The 16,969-nt window shown below is 48.9% G+C and overlaps 1 protein-coding gene across 1 annotated transcript; it reads right to left on the bottom strand.

Moving 5' to 3' along the window:
* Positions 1-2,322: 2,322 nt before the first annotated feature.
* Umod (uromodulin) lies at positions 2,323-14,868 on the bottom strand. Its single transcript, XM_090358085.1, has 11 exons — positions 14,791-14,868; positions 14,132-14,294; positions 12,325-13,107; positions 12,115-12,222; positions 10,201-10,409; positions 9,000-9,148; positions 6,820-7,065; positions 5,734-5,896; positions 4,864-4,945; positions 3,886-3,927; positions 2,323-2,650 (listed from the first exon to the last, which is right to left on the bottom strand). The coding sequence occupies exons 2-11, from the start codon at positions 14,217-14,219 to the stop codon at positions 2,589-2,591; spliced, it is 1,932 nt and encodes a 643-aa protein (XP_090214211.1). The 5' UTR covers positions 14,220-14,294; positions 14,791-14,868; the 3' UTR covers positions 2,323-2,588.
* Between the last annotated feature and the right edge of the window lie 2,101 nt (positions 14,869-16,969).

Below are 16,969 nucleotides of genomic sequence, written 5' to 3'. Positions count from 1 at the left end.
GCCCCAAATGTGAATTTAGGAGCATTAGACCTACAGCATAATCCATCACTCCACTGCATTTGTGCAACTCCCACCCAATCTCCAACAGTCATTCTTAACCTTCCCCATCCTTCTACATAGGCGTTATGGCTATCATGGCTTCTCAGGCTAGCATTCTCAGAAGATCTCCTGTATCTGGCTCCAAAAAAAACAAACGAAGGTCACACCCCCTGACTTTGTTCCCTCTCCTATTAGATTTGCTTCCACACCTCCCATAATCATCTTACAAACAGCACCATCTCTGTCCTACCCTACTTTCTTTGTTGAAAAAAACAACAGCATTGGCTACCATCTTTCACAACGCACATAAGTATTGTGTAAATGTCTTCCCTCGTTTATATGTAAGTCCCTTACCAGAAAGAACTCTGTTTTAATTATTTGCTATGTCCTTGCTACTTATAAAAATGTCTAGTAAAAGGGCTGGGAGTGTGGCCTAGTGGTAGAGTGCTTGCCTAGCATGCACAAAGACCCAGGTTTGATTCCTCGGTTCCACATACACAGAAAAAAAAAACAAAACAAAACTAGAAGTGATAAGTGGCTCAAGTGGTAGAGCTTGAGAAAGCCCAAGGATAGTGCTCAGGTTGAGTTCAAGGCCCAGGACTGGCCAAAACAATGTCTGGTGAAGCCAGTGGCTCATTCCTGTAATCGCAGCCCCTCAGGAGGCTGATATCTGAGGATCAAGGTTAGAAGCCAGCCCCAGGGAAGGAATGTCTCAGAAACTCTTATCTCCAATTCACCACCAAAATGCAGGAAGGGGAGTTACTGCCCAAGTGATACAACGCCGCCTTGAGCAAAAAAAAAAAAAAATCTAAGGAAGGACATAGGATTCTGAGTTCAAGCCCCAGTGCCATACAGAGCCTGGTATTTATGCCCCAAGTTTCAGTTAGATAAACTGAACTAAATAGCTGCTAATAGAAAAAGAAGAGAGGAAAAGAAAGGATCAGGAGCAAAGAGATAAAATAATTCTGATGTGTTTTCTTCCCCCGCCCCCACTCCCACCCCTACATCCTCAGTAGTTGTTTTTGGCCTTCAGTTCTCTTTTTCTTGGCTTAGGTTTTTCTTCTTTCTGTTCAGTTGTGCCTAAGTCAAAGTCAGATGAGGGAAACCTTATTAGCTAAGCCCAGCTCACCACAGGCTGACTATGGATCCAACTGAAACCAGCCTGGAGGCCTCTTACATAATGCTCTTGCAGAGAGGCAGCAGGTATGCCCACTAAGTGTGATAAGAGGCCCTTAGTGTGTGATATGCTGCCCGCCTGTTCTCATTCACAGATACACATGTGTGGTTTTCCCGGAGATCCAATGAGGCCTTGGCCTTTCTTGGAGGCCTACAGTCCAGGGAAGCAGCTGGGACAGGACAGAGAGTTCCCAACTAGATTCATGCCCTTTGCTTTTGGGAAAAGAAGGTTAAAGGATCTTTGAGTCGCTCTATGTCTCCTGGGCTCAGAAACTTCGTAGTTTCTGCTCTTGTCCATCTTAGAGGGTGAACAAGGCCTCTCTGCCAATGAGGAGAATGGGTCTAGATCTCCACTGCTGGGCATGCCCTGGAAACAAATCTACAACTCCCAGATTGGGAGAGAGATGTGTAATGGAGAGAAGGAACCTTCAGGAGAGCCCAATACCCAGCACTGCCCAGCTCACCCCTTCTCTCTGCTAATAATGAGAAGCTCCCAAAGCAGAGCTTCTTCTGCTTCTCTGTCTCCACTTCTCCAGATCCCCTTCACAGAACCTGGCACATACGAGGTCCTCAGAGATGTATCTGGAAAACTCAGTGAACCCTACAAGGAGTCTTATTTATTAGCCCTAGGATAGAAAAGCAGACATTGCCTATTAATCATGGCATTTTTGAAAGTCTGCCTTGCAGTTATTTGTTCAAGTTCTCTTTTTCCAAGTAGAAGGAGAAGTGGAGTGGCTAGGGATTGTGTCTGATTGTTCTCTGTGATCCCAACTATATCCTAGCATCTGGCAAATTAGAAGTTCAGTGAAGACATTTTTTGGATGGATGCATGCATGGATGCATGGATGCATAAGTAAATGGATGGGTGGATGGATGGCTAGATGGGTGAACAGATGGATAGGTAGATAAATGGATAGGTGGATCCATAGGTAAGTGGATGGATGCATAGATGGATGAGGCTCAGAGAAATTGTGTCTTATCTAAGGTCTCACAGTAGAACCTTTGGTTCTTGTAGCAGACTATAAACTCCCTAAGGATAGAGATGGAGTCTGTTTGTTTATTTCCACCCACAGCAAATGTGTCTCCAATGAATGAATGATTCCAATGGCCAGCCTTCTATCATTATTATTTTTTCTGCACTCTTCGAGAGACAGGGGCCTCGCGTACAGACACATCGCAAGTCCCATTTGGAGAACAAGCAGCAGTTAAAGGCAGGGGTGGTTTTCTGTAGCTGGGAATTAAGGAAGGCACATTGGAGCAGGCACACAGGAGCCTCGGCCTCTCCACTATGGCTGGAACACTGGCTGCCTCTGCCATCCTGGTGAGCAGGAAGTGGACTGGGAAGCAGCGCCTAGGGTTTTTTTTGCCACCCATCACTGAAATGGCAGGGTCAAGGTGGCCGAGAGAAGCAGAGGCTGCAGGACCTTCAGGAACCCTGAAAGAAAAGCAATGATGGCACTAATGTGCTTTTATGCAAATTAACAGGGTGCTTCCTGCAAGTGGACCAATCAGGAAAGGCGATCATGAGTCAGGAGAGGGGTGATTGGTTAGAGAAAAGATGCTTTGTTGCTTTTCTCTCTGTGTGTGTGTGTGTGTGTGTGTGTGTGTGTGTGTGTGTGTGTGTGTGTGTGCCAGTACGGGAGCTTGACCTCAAGGTCTGGGTGCTCTCCATGAGCTCTTTTTATGCTCAAGGCTAGCATTCTACCACCTAAGACCCAGCTCCACTTCCAGCTATTTTTTTTTTCTTTTTTTTTGTGGTTAATTGGAGATAAGAGTCTCACAGACTTTTCTGCCTCAGCTGGCTTCGAACCACAATCCTCGGATCTCAACCTCCTGAGGAACAAGAATCACAAGCACAGGCCACTGGCTCCTCAGTGCTTTTACTTTGTCATTCTCTGACCTAAACTTCAATTAAAATACAATCTCTTTTTGTCCATTCTGAATTTAAAAAAAAAATAGAAAAAGGCACCTTCCCAGGTGAACTTATTGACAGTTTCTCTCTTCTGGCCTCCAAATTGATACCCCCTCAATTGGGTATTTTTACACAGTGCCCAACCTGTGGGTGACCTTACAGGATATTTGCAGAGAGCTAGCCCTTTATAGTACGTCCTGGCTCCCCCGTTTCAAGTTCACTAGGGACGGGCTGAACGAGCCCTGGTAGCACAGACTAATGTCACCACCCCCTCGAGTCCAGAGGCCAGAACCAAGACAGGCAATGACCATACTGATTCTGTGCACTTCTAGACAGTTCAGACAACTCAGTCACTATGAAAAATCAAGAGGGGGGGAAAAAGCCACCATATCTTGGCCTTTTTGTGAACTGAGCTGTGAAGAAGCCCCAGGACTCTGCCTACAGTGCTCACTCCAGCACCCAGCATGCCTTCTGACACCTAATGATTTTCAGCAACTATCTGTCAGCAATTCAACAAGTCAGCAAATTCTGAATGGGTAAAGAAAGGTGGGGCATCAGAGCTACAGGAAGCACCCAATAGAACAGGTTAGGTGTATATGGGGGGGGGCGGGGCTCGCTCACATACAGGCCCAGGCCCAGCCCCAGGCATTTCCATAGTAAGTCCTCCCTTGGAGCTCATCAGAGCAGGCCAGGCTGGCTGAAAGCCCTCTGGGAAGCTTTGTGAAACTGTCCTCTGTGTAGAAAGGACCTGAACTTACCGAAGCTGCTGGCAGCAGCCCGGGAGACAGAGGCCTGCATACCTGTAGCAGGGAAAGAGAAGAACGAAGACCTGATGAGTAGCCGGACCCAAGCCTCTTCAGCCTGTTCTTCTCGCAGCCAAAGTGACCTTCCTAAAGCTACCCACTGCCTTCATGGAAGACACACAAAACCTGAGGAAGAAGAATTGCAAGGCCCCAACGGAGCACAGGCATCGCTCATCCAACACCACTCACAGCCTGCCCTGGCTGGAATTCTCGTAGTTCCTTGAACAGGCTAGGACGCTTCCTACCACAGGCTCTTTGCCCATACTCCCCTTTCTTCACATTCTCCACTCAGCAATATGGCAGATACCTGCAGCCATGCACATCTAAGGGGGTCATCTGAATCGTCTCTCTGGGTCCCTAGGCCAGCCGGGCCTGTGTGCCTGTCCCCACTAAACCCCAAGCACCAGCATGGGGTCTGCACTCAGGGGGCCAAAGGACACTTGCTCAGTGATGGAGGGAGGGAGGAGGGAGGGAAGGAAGGAAAAGGGAAGAAGAAAGGAGGGAGGGGCAGAGGAAGGGAGGGAGGGACAAAGGGAGAAGGGAGGGAAGAAATGAAGAGGGAGGGGGAGGGAGGAAAGGGAAAGAAGAGAAGAAGAAAAAGAGAGGGAGGAAGAGAGAGGGGAGATAGGGAGGGAAGGAGGGAGGAAGGGAAGGAAGGAAGGAAGGAAGGAAGGAAGGAAGGAAGGAAGGAGAGGAAAAAGAGAGGGGAGGGAAGAAAAGGAGAGAACAAAGGGAGGAAGGAAGATATGAAGGTAGGAGAGAGGGAGAGAGGAGGCAGTGGTCTATAGGAAAGGCGCTTTGTATCAGTCCTGGGCTGGAAAAGCCTGTCTCTCCTATTCTTGGGTCCCCAGTGAGATGAAAGGAGCAAGCCCCCCCCTCCTCTCTAGAGGGAATTCTGAGCTAGAAACCATAAGGACTTAGTGGCTCTCTTACTTTGTCTGGTGATGGGGCCCAAGTTCAGCACACGGGCTTTGTCTATGGAGCCCCCGCTTCGATATCTGGTCCCAGAACAGGTCTGCAGAGGAGAAAGACAGAGAACACGCCATGGGGGAGGGCACAGCCATGGTGCTGGGGTAAAGAGAGCGGCACCTGGAGGGTGATCTCCCCTGCCTGGGGCCAGAGCCGAGAGATCGGGTCTTGGCCTACCATGCATTCTGACAGCAGCAAAGTCATCTCATCTCTCTGCACCCCTCTTCCCATTCAGAAAGAGGGAGCGGCAATACCTCCCACAGAATTTCTGTGAACATCAAGTTAAAGAGAGAGGTGGGGGGAGAGAGAGGGAGGGAGAGAAATGCAACCCGGGCACCGATTTTTAAGAGTGCCAACCTCTGCAGGGCCCCAATGCCTCACATCTGTCTCCTAGCTGACTCAGGAGGCTGAGATTTGAGCCCGAGCAGGAAAATTCATGAGACTCTTATCTCCAACCAACACCAATAAAGCCACAAGTGGAGTTGTGGTAAAACTCTAGCCTTGAGGGGGGGAAAGGGGGCAAAACAACTCAGGGACAGTGCTCAGGCCCCAGGACTGACTCTCTCTCTCTCTCTCTCTCTCTCTCTCTCACACACACACACACACACACACACACACACACACACACACACACGCCAGCTTCTTATCAGAAGGCACGCTCCATAAACCACAGCGCTTACCGGCCAGGTGTTCTCAGGTCACTGGGCCCCATGGATTTCCCCTTACAAGCTCAGGTGCCCCACCTGACTCCGCTCCCCCCTCCCCCGTCCTGTCTCTGGCCACACCTGGGGTCATGTGGTGACAGGAAGGGCTGTGGGCCAGGCAGAGGCTCACCGGCTTGCACTTCTCCTTCTCTGTGTCACACAGGTACACCTCGCAGTGCAGGTAGACCAGGTCATAGTTCCCAGCAAACCGGAACATCTGCACGGAAAACCGGCTCTGAGGGGACTCCCCATTCTCCAGCACTTGAATTGTTTGGTCCTCCGTTTGTGGACAGCTGGTGGGAAAGCAGATTATGCAATAGGTTATAGTGGGTAAAGACAATAGAGGCAGACGTCCTGGGCTTAAATGCCACACCCACCAGCACCTGTTGAGTCTGTGATCGGGGTAGCTTCCCTCAGCTCATTTCTCCAAGGATCTTTATTACAGCCCAGGAGAAAAGAGAGCCAGAAAGCTGGGCACTGGCAGGTCACGCCTGTTTTCCTAGCTACTCAGAAAGCCCTAGAGGCCCTTTATGTTCAATTAACCACCAAAAAGCCAGAAGTGGAGACGTGGTTCAAGTGGTAGAGTGCCAGGGTGGAGCCAAAAAATAAAAAATAAAAAAGAAACAAGCCCCAGGACACACACACACAGAGAACAAAGACAGTTGTGTGAGGACATTGTTAGTGTGTGTGTGTGTGTGTGTGTGTGTGTGTGTGTGTGTGTGTTAATTTTGGAGATAAGAGTCTCATGGGCAGGGCTGGGAGTTTGGTCTAGTGGTTAAAGTGCTTGCCTAGTATACAAGAAGACCCAGGTTCAATTCCTCGGTACCACATACATAGAAAAAAGCTGGAAGTGGTGCTGAGGCTCAAGTGGTAGAGCTCTAGCCTTGAGAAAGTCCAAGGACAGTGCTCAGACCCTGAGCTCAAGCCCAGGACTGGCAAAAAAAAAAAAAAAAAAGAGTCTCATGGGCTTTCCTGCCCAGGCTGGCATTGAACCACCAACCTCAGATCTCAGCCAGGATTACAGGCACGAGCCACTGCCAGGCCCATCTGTAGCTTTTTTGCTCTGTACTCATGGTCAGGGTTAAGTTTCAGGGAGAGAATAATTAATACAAAGACATGCTCTTCTTCCATCCACATGAAAAGACACCCCTCCCCCAGCCCCCACACCCCTCCCCTACCACCCTGAATCCCTTCCATGGTCCCCACGTAGGAATACCTGTCCTGGATGATGAAGTATTTCACTGGGTCTGTAGCATTGCTGCTGGGTGTGGCATAGCAGTTAGTCATCAGTACTGCAAATCGGGATAGGTCTCCGTCATCCAGTATGGTCCCCACGTAGAGGAAGGCCTCCGTGGACAGGGCCACTGAGGGGCCTTGGTAAGGCTGAGTGTAGGAAGCACTCTGGAAAAGTGCCATCCGGACCGTGAACACGCCTGTCCCCCCTACACTGATGTTCAAGACACTGCGGGGAGGGGGGGAGAGCACTGGTGAGAGGACCACATGGAGAACAGGCTAAAGGTACCTTTTCTGGTTCACAGTCCTGCACAGGGCTTGACATGTGTGTGCCAGTGTGTGTGTGTGTGTGTGTGTGTGTGTGTGTGTGTGTGTGTGTGTGTGTGTGTGTACAACACTCCTAGGGCTTTAAGTCAGAGTGCTATCCCTGAGGGTTTGGGTTTTTTGTTGTTCTTAATTTTGTTGGTTTGTTTCCTGCCCAATGCTAGAACTCTACCACTTGAGCCACAGCTCTACTTCCAGCTTTTTGGTAGTTAAGTGAGGATAAGAGTCTCATGGATTATTTTTTTTCCTGCCTGGCTTTGAACTTTCAATCCTGACGTCAGCCTCCTGTAGCTAGGATCACAGACCTGGGCCATTGATCTTCTGTGGCATTTTTATCTGGGAAGAAGACTAGAATTCACCCATTCTGGCCCAGTTCCCTGGGAGGGGCACACAGAGGTTCCCCGGAGTGGGGAAGGGCCTGACTGAGAAGATCTAGGTCAGGGCTCAAGGCCTGCATTTTTATTAGCTCCTGTTGATGCTGAGGCTACCTGTGGGGCTATAGACCTGGTCTTGAGTAACACATGTGGTTCCTCATTCACTGCTGGTACTTCAAGATGGTAAGCCTTCAAGATGAAAAACCATATATATATATATACATATATACATATATATACATATATATACATACATATTTGCATCCACATAATGTGTATACATATATACAGGAGGGAGGTCTCCAGCTCAGCTTGAGGGATCTGCTCACAGACTTGCTCCCTGACACTAAATTAAAAAAAAAATACCAGTGGTATGACAGATCAGTTATGTTGATCATGGCCTGATTAGTCATTAACCCATCGAGATGTCTTATTTAAGACCAGACCTCGGTTACTGCCACAGGATGCCCGAGCACTGCTTGGTCGAGTAATATTCTAATCAAAGACCTGCCAAGAACAACCTTCTTCTTCCAAATCAACCAGCCATCCAATCAGTAGCCAGTACCAGCTAAGTCTGATGGAAGGCATGACAGAGCATGCAGGCAGGGAAGGTGTTTGAGTCTCAGCGTGGCCCCTTAAATAGATTTTACATCATAGATTAGCAATGTCTACTACAGTCCCTTGTTGGAGTCTATGGTATTTTGTCTGTAGACTCAGGTACAAACTGAAGAGTAAGTTCCACAAACTTCTCTGAGCCTCAATTTCCACCTTCGTCTAAAGGGAACGGTGAACATAAATCTTCTGGGGCTTAATGGGGAAGGTTTTTAATGAGATATCACTTGGTGGAATGCACTCAGTAAACCAATGCTAGTCATTCTGTCCAATGCCAGCATCACCGGCCTGCAACACTATCCTGACTCAAAGACTTGTTCTGTTGTCATTAACAACAGGATCCTTTTATTTGAAAATAACCCAAAACCTCAGGTGGTACCAAGGATGGGCAGAACTTCTCCAGCACACCCCTGCAGGCAAGTCCCCACCTCACCCCTGCAAATTTACCCCTGTACATACCTCTTCCCGTTGACAAGAGGAAGAGGGAAACTGAGGCATCGAGGCATATTATTATTTTTTAATTCCTAAAATCTCATCCTATGAATAAACTTAAATCCTCTCATCTTTCAGTTCTTCTTTCCCACCTTGTCCCCCTGAAAAGCCACCGAAACTCTCACAGATTAAATGCACATCTGCAGAACACCACCTCTGAGACTCCTGGAAGGAGAGTGGGACACAGCCTGGACTTGAGTCTGGGTTCAGGGATCCCCTAGCACACAGCTTCCCCACTGAGCTCTCCTGCCTCTCTTATCCCCTGCCACACTCAGCTCCCTCTGGGCCACAGGTGACAGGACAGCTGGAGACCTCATGGTTAAGGTCTTGTGGGGCAGAGCTGGTGGGAAGCTGGCCACACCTGACCATCGGCTGCAGAGTGGTCTTCAAGCTGACTTTCATGTCCAGTGGATAGGAGCAGGCAAAGTTGATTTTGATGTTAACATCACGGATGATCATCTCTTTGGCAAGGTAGAGGGTGTTGCTGTAGGTGGCGTGGGTTTCATTCCGCTGAGTTGGAGGGAAGGGGAAAAATGGGGAATGAGAATATGTGGGGGAAGGTGAAACCAGAGCCATTTATATCTGGCCATTTGCATACATGCACACACAGGCACAAACACATTGACTTCCGGGCCTCCATGAGGAAGAGTTGTCAGTAGGGGCCGTCTCTGAACTAAATGCTCCTCCTACCCCATTGCAGACATCCTTTCTTCAGTGACTCTAAGGCAAGGCTGTCACATCCCGGCTTCTTGGAGGGGACATGGGTCCCCAGTAACTGAATGACTGATTTTCTCTGCTGCATGGAAGCTAAGAAATGTCAGCCTATCCTATTGCCCTGTTCTTCCTCTCTTAAAGACTCTAATCCAGGTGTGAAGTCACCATGCATGAGATTTCACACTCCATTCTTAGCAAATAATATTTTTTCTGTAAAAGCAGACAGAGCAGGTTTATTCAAAGGAGAAAGGAAAGCAGGGAAATAGAATCTCTGTAGAGATAGGATCCCGAAGATCAGAATCTAACAATTTCTTCCTTTCTTTTGATTTTTTTTTAATTTTCTGGCATAAAAGGAGAAGGAAGTCTGGGTGTTAGAGGCTCACATCTTGTCATCTTAGCTACTCAGGAGACTGAGGTCTCAGTTCAAACCCTAAGTTGGAAGCCAGCTGGCCAGAAAAATCAATGAGACTCTTATCTCCATGTACTACAAAAAGAAAAAAAAAGCCAAAAGTGGAATAGCCCTAGAGCACCAGTCTTGAGTGAAAAACCAAGTAAGAGCTTGAGGCCCTGAGTTCAAGTCCCAGTACCAGAACAAAAGAGAGAGGCAGAGACAGAAAGACCGACAGAGATCATACAATGCTCCCCTTAAAAACTTGAGGGGGGTCCCTAAAATAAATGTGGTCTCAACTGAAGACCACTGAAATACACTAGTAATTCAGAGACACCCCCCCCACACACACACCACTGGAAATGGATGAAATAGCTCATCCAAACCCATAGAATTTCTGTAGAAACTGGGGCTGAACTCACGAGGTCCCTGCCCCTGCCCTCTGCCGGCTGTAACTCACGGTCAGCACAGTCCCACAAGGGCCATCTCGGGTTGGTGTTACCACGGACATCCAGTCCTGCTCACGCTTCTCGCTGAAGCCTGAGCAGTGGCTGTCCTGCAGATACATGAAGACCTTCTTGAAGCCAAGACTCCGTAGCTGGCACTTGCTCAGGGACATCTTAATATCATTGGCCCCACATTCCAGCCTTTGATCCAAGAGCGAAACATCTGTGAAACAAGCAGGAATAGAGCAGAATGTGGAACCGGTGTCTGAAACTTGGGGTTTCAGCATATCCACCCCTGACCCTAGTATCTTCCACCCCGAAACCAGGGACAACTCTCCAGACTGGCCACTAGCGGAGGGAGGGTCTCACCTCTCAGAAGGAGGGGAGCACAAGCATGGATTATAAACACTGTAGAATGGAAGTAGTCAAGCTTCTACCCACCTCCCCTCCCCCCACGGCACCCCCAGACCCCTAAAAACCAATGTATCCCAAAAGTAGGGTGGTGTTTTGGGTTTTTCACTAATAGTATTGAATCTCAATTTTTAAAAAAAAGAAGAAGAAGAAGCTGGGTACTGGTGGCTCACACCTGTAATTCTAGCTACTCAGGAAGCTAAAATCTGAGGATCAAGGTTCAAAGTCAGCCTGGGAAGAAAAGTTTATGAGGCTCTTATCTCCAATTTACCATCAAAAAACTAGAGTTAAGCTGTGGCTCAAAGTGGTAGAGCATTAGGCTTGGGCACAAAAGCTTAGGGATGGTGCCTGGTCCCTGAGTTCAAGCCCCACAACCAACAACAACACAAGAAGAAAACATTAACTACAATTTCTATCTGTTTTGTGTGTAACAGACCTAATTTATCTGTAGTGTCTTTACTACCATACATGCTTACTCTTTCCTCCTAAACAGACAATGGGCCTCAGCCCTAGCTAGGATTGAGGACAGATGTCGACAGCTAGTTAGATTTCTTTTCATGGCTATAAAGGGATATTTTAAAACTATGTTTATTTTAATGTTTTTAGGACCTAACAATCTTTCTATTGTATTTACTTTGAGGTAACTGTCAGCATGCTGCAGACAAACTCAATGATGACCACAAAGCATCTCAAGTTAACCTGAAAGAAGAGATTCAGGGCTGGTGGGTGTAGCTCGAGTGGTAGAGTACCTGCCTGGCAAGCCAGAGCCCCTGAGTTCAAACCCTACCATGGCCAAAATCAATTGACCAGCCAGTACCAATCACAGAAGGAGAACTCAGTCAATTCAAAGAACAACCAGTTCACTCCACAGCTCACGGCATAGGAGAGCCTTGAAAACAGCAAAGTTTCCAAGTGGCGGAAGGAGGTGACTGAAATCCTGATTGAAGTCTGGAAAAACACTATCCACCTCCGCTGAGTGTAGACAAGGGGAAACTGAGGCTTGGAGAGGGCCAGTGCCCTGCCTTCCATCTGCAGCGAGTGGAAGTATGGGGGAGCATTTAAAGTAGATTCAGGGAATGACCCCCTCATCTCCAGGAGTTTTGGAAGCAACTAAGGAAAGAATCAAGGACCCCCTCCCCTCTTAGATCTTCTTGACAGTTTTAAGTTGTGGGGGGGGGGGGTTAGTGGACCTTTCAACTGAAGTGGACTTTATGTCCCTGAGTATCTTTCTCTTCCTCTTGTGTCTGTCTGTCTGTCTGTCTGTCTGTGTGTGTGTCTCTCTCTCTCTCTCTCAGATTTTCTTTTAAAACTTTTAGCATTTAGTTATTTATTATTTTAATGTTTTTAGGATATAGCTCCCAGAATTCTTATGATGACCTTTCTGTGGTACTTACTTTGACCTTCTAAAAGAAAGAGGGGGGGGGAGGGAAGGAAATTTGCTTCCCCAATTTGGTTGTTGCATCTCAATAAACAAAGCAATTCCTTCTGCTGCACTCCCCCCGCCCCCGTCCCCTCACCGGTGACATTGATGTCCTGTTTGCATTGGCACCGCCAACTGCCGTTATCCGAGATGCAGTCCTCGTCAATTCCACACTCCTCACACGTCCCCTCCACTGAAGTGGGATCTGCAGGGCCACAGAGGTTGGAAGATCAGTCTCCAGAGATCCAGGGTGACCACCAGGGCTTGGAAAGCAGGGGACAGGGGGGCCTGGCCCCCCCCAGCTCACCTGTGCAGTACGCCAGATTGCACTCAGGGGGTGGTGTCAGGTTGTAGACGTAGTAACCTCCAGCGCAGGCCTTTACCTGGATGGCTGTGTCCCACAGGCAGCAGTGGCCACTCCAGTGAGCGCAGGCCGTCCGGTTCACAATGCCTTTGTCACTGGAGGGGTGACTGCCATTGAGCCACAAGGGTGCAGCCGTGTTACAGCGCCGGACTGGCACGCAGGTCTCCGCCATGCGGACGCCACCCTGGCCCACGAACCGGTACCAGCCTCGTACGTTGGTGTCACAGGAGTAGCCAGAACCGTACTCGCTGCTGCGCCAGTACTCATCCAGCGTGTGGTACGCCTGGCACGGGTCAGCACACACCAGCTCACCATTGTGGCCCTGGGGCAGGCAGTCCAGGCCGGGCCCACATGACCCAGGGGAACACTCGCAGTGCCATCCATCCCCTACATAGCCCTGGGGGCACACGCACGAGTAGCTGCCCTGCACATTGACACAGGTGGCCAGGGAATGGCAGAGGGCACCCTCTGGGCCCAGGCACTCATCCATATCCAGGCAGCCCAGCTCGGGCACCATGGAGAAGCCTTGAGGACAGACACACGTGTAGGAGCCCAGTGTGTTCACGCAGCTGCTGTTGGCCGAGCAATTGTGGTCCCCAGGAATGGCACACTCATCGACGTCCACACATATCAGCCCATCGCCGGAGAAGCCCTCACGGCAGGAGCATGTGGTGACAACCCCATCCATCATGCACGTGGCATTGCTGTGACACTCGGAGCATCTTCCTGTGGAGGAGCAAGCCCGACCCCAGAGTGTGCACAGTGGGGCCACACAAAATCCTCCCGCTTCCCCGAGGCAGCTGACCTAAGACTCAACTCTGTCGTGCAGGCTGACCAAACCAACCGAGTCCCCACGTCCCTGCGACGGCCTCACTCTGACATATAGTCCCTGTTAAACATTGCCTGTCATCTTTTTTTTAAAAAAATCAACATTCTCCCATTCAGAAGATTGATGGTGAACCTGTGACCTCCTTCCCAGCCTTCGGATATTCTGTGGCTTCTCTGCCCCAAGTCCTTTCCCCTGCCCAGTTGAGCCTTCACAACCACCATGCATGGCATCCCCTGCTCTCTGAAAATGTCTCCAAGGCCACCTGGCAGACTGTCACTTTTTGTCTGTCCACAACAGAAGCAACAGTTAAAAAAAAATTAAAAAGCTGGGTGCCATAGCTGATGCCTGGAATCCTAACTAGTCAAAGGGCTGAGATCTGAGGATCGCAGTTCAAAGCCAGCCCAGGCAGGAAAGTTTGGGGTCGTTCAGGTTCAATTAACTACCAAAAAGCCAGAAGTAGACCCATAGCTGGAATGGTAGCGCTCCTTGAGAAAGGAGCTCAAGGACTGCACCTGGGCTCTGAGTTCAAACCTCAGAACTGGTGGGGGGGGAGCTTAGAATAAAGATTTTATAAGTCCTAAGGGTCATAGAATGATGAGGGACCAGGAGCACGGCCTAGTAGTAGAGTGTTTGCCTACCATGCATGAAGCCCTGGGTTTCATTCCTTGGTAAAACACACACACACACACACACACACACACACACACACACACGTACACAGATAAAGCCAGAAGTGGTGCTGTGGCTCAAGTGGCAGAGCGCTAGCCTTGAGAAATCCCAAGGACAGTGCCCAGGCCCTGAGTTCAAGCCCAAGGACTATCATAAAGCAAAATGACTAAGACTATCTCTACAAAGGGCCATTGTTTCTGGCAGCCACATACACAAGCGCTGGAATGCAAGGATCACACTTACTGGCTTCACTGGCTTCCGAAGAGGAAGCCACTACAGTGAACCACGAGCTCACTGCCATTACAGTCAATATCCAGGACAGGGAGGTTAGCCGGCCCATGCTCTCTGCTCTTCTGAGAAGATCTTCTTCAACACAAGTATGAGTCCCTCCCTGGTGTGAGGGAGGCTGCCAGTCCTGAGAACAGAAATGGGGAGGGGAAGATGCACACTTTAACTCGCCTCCCTATGTGGAAGGAAGGTTGGGGTTGACACACTGCCCCGTGGCAGGAGGCACCCACGAAAAGCTGGGGTGCAGAATCCATGCAGTGCCGAGGCTCTGCAGGCAGTGGGCTTCTCTTATCTAGGCTACAGTTATTCTGTGATTCCCCATGTCTCAGAAATGGCACCTTCAGCCAGCCTTTCTTTTGGGAGAAGGAAGTAGGACGAAGAAGGAGTGTCTTAATTGGACACAGAAGATGGTGGAAAGTTATTGGGTGTAATCAGGAAACTGGCTTGCCATGCATCATGAAGCCAATAATCATCAAAGTAATGACTCATAGGCAAATCTGACCACAGCATGCAAACACCTAACTTCCTTTCCCACATCCCACAGGTTGAAGGGGAGCCAGCAGAAAACTAGATAGAGAAGGAGGACTAGGGGAAAAAAAATCCACCCCCAGAATAATCTTTACCTGGAGTCAGAGTGGAGGACTGCTTCTCTGTCAGGTACATGCCCCTTATAAATACACATACACTGGCCCCTGGCTGCCAGTCTCACCCCCAAATTATTTCCTGTGTCTTGAGATTGTGTCCTTGGGGCAGATATTTTCTTTAACTTGTTTTTTTGGCACAATGCTTGTTTTTTCCAGGCTGTGAACTTGTTGCTTTTTCCCTTCCACCTCCCACCCCTACACACGCCCTCCACCACCACCAATAGAGACACCAAATAATTGATATTGTGGGTCACACCTGTGCCCAGAAATGCCAGGTCTCTGTTTTGCACTCTTGGGCAGAAAAAGATTCCTTAGTTAGACATTAACTGGCAAAGTGGTGCCAAGGTGCTGGGTCTTTTTCTTGGTCACTGAGAAGGGCGAGGTGAATCTATGGGGGCAGGCAGAAGGTAGTATCTGAAGGTAGGCTGGCAGTGGAATAAAAAGGTGCCTTTTAACCCTGTGGGAGGGTCATCTACCTTGAAGAGCACCCTATCCTCATCACAGGAGCCCCCTTTTTATGTCCCCACACATGAGAGCAAATGGGGAGCAGAGGTGGGCCAGAGACCACCCATACAGACACAGGGAATTCAGTATACTTGGCCAAACTCATCTGTGCCAAGCTCAAGACCCTTAGTCAATGACTTTGTGATTGAATCATCTGGCACTGCAGTCGGTGAGTCTGAATACTAGCTCTGCCAGTGGATTCCTCTTTCCAACCTTCCTGTTGCCATCTTACTCAATTGCAGAACGAAGTTGCTCCTCTCCCTGAGAAGCCATGGCAGTTGAACAGAGAAGATGTAAAGACACACATGGGGTTGATTTTATTCGGAGGGATTTCGTACATGCTGTTTGGTTGCTGTTGAGTTACACCAAGGCAAGGAAATACCAGGGGCCAAGTTCAAAGCCATGGTGGGAGTGAAGGGGGGGAAAGAATGTGAATTTAGACTGAATAGGAAAAATATCCATGATCGCCATATGTCAAAGTTTCTCATTATAGTTTCAGGACCAAATTTCCTAGGGGTAGAAAAAAGATCTGTGTGCCTTTGGAATGGTCAAGCTGGCTGGCACTGCTCGTCACGAAGTTCAAAAATGCTTCTGTCCCCAAAGACATTTTGAGACTTTATCTAGCTTCAAGGCAGTGAATTAATATGGCATCAATTAATATTTGGTTGGGTTGGGTTTTATTTTAAGGACACTCAAGTCACTTGCCATGACCTCCTCTCTTCATGCCAAACAATGGAAGGAAACTTGACAGGCCAGCTGTCACTTACCTCATCTTATGTTTTCACCTCCACTGTGTCAAAACTGGGAAACCATGGCAACAAGGGAGAAGACCAAGCTCTGAGAAGTTGAGGGACTGTCTCAAGATCACACTGCTCAGCTAGTGCTAATTCCAGATTAAAAACCCAAGTCTTGCTCAGATTTGCTGTTCAGATCTACTTGAGATATGGAACATTCCAAGGTTAACCACACACACACACACACACACACACACACACACACACACACACACACACATACAGCCTTTGAGGAGCCAAGTCGTTTTTTAAATCTCTTTAGGGAGAGGATAGAGCTAAGGGATGAGGGTATTGATGGGTGGGGGGGAATCAGATAGACATGTTGGAAAGCTACAGAAGATCCTCTCAGTAGAGAGCCACTACCTGGCCTGTCTCCCCAGATGGCTTTCCCCACCCACACCTCACCTCTGAGTCTCCTGCTCCCCCTGGAGACTTGGTAGGAGGCCTAGTTGTTTTGACTATGGTTGTGTTCCACATGATTTAGTCTCAGCAACCACCCCCCTCACCTTCCACAGGCAGCTGCATGGCCTTGAGATGGGAGCAGGTGAGCCTTGCACACGTGTCTTGAATACTAACTTCTGCCCCTTGCTGGACCATGGGGCTCCCATGAGTTCCAGGGCCCCAGGGAAGGTAGGGTTGGGGAACTGGAGGTCTGAAAAAGAACACTGTTTGCCTTATGTGGTGCATGGCATGGTGGAGAAAGCCTGGTTTGCAGAGAGCATAGTCCTTGAAAAAAAAATCCCTTTATCCCAAGTCCCCATAGTACCTGGTTGAAACACAGCAAATAAACCAGCAGTGTGACCATAGGGGACTGAAAAGTGACCCCCAAGTATGCCTATCCCCTCTTGCCTAGTCCCTGG

The sequence above is a fragment of the Megascapheus bottae genome, chromosome 25 (assembly GCF_031878675.1).
Source record: "Megascapheus bottae isolate mThoBot1 chromosome 25, mThoBot2.hap1, whole genome shotgun sequence".
Classification (NCBI taxonomy): Eukaryota; Metazoa; Chordata; class Mammalia; order Rodentia; family Geomyidae; genus Megascapheus; species Megascapheus bottae.
The sequence above is the reverse complement of the archived record's forward strand: the minus strand, read 5'-3'. Positions and strand labels throughout refer to the sequence as shown.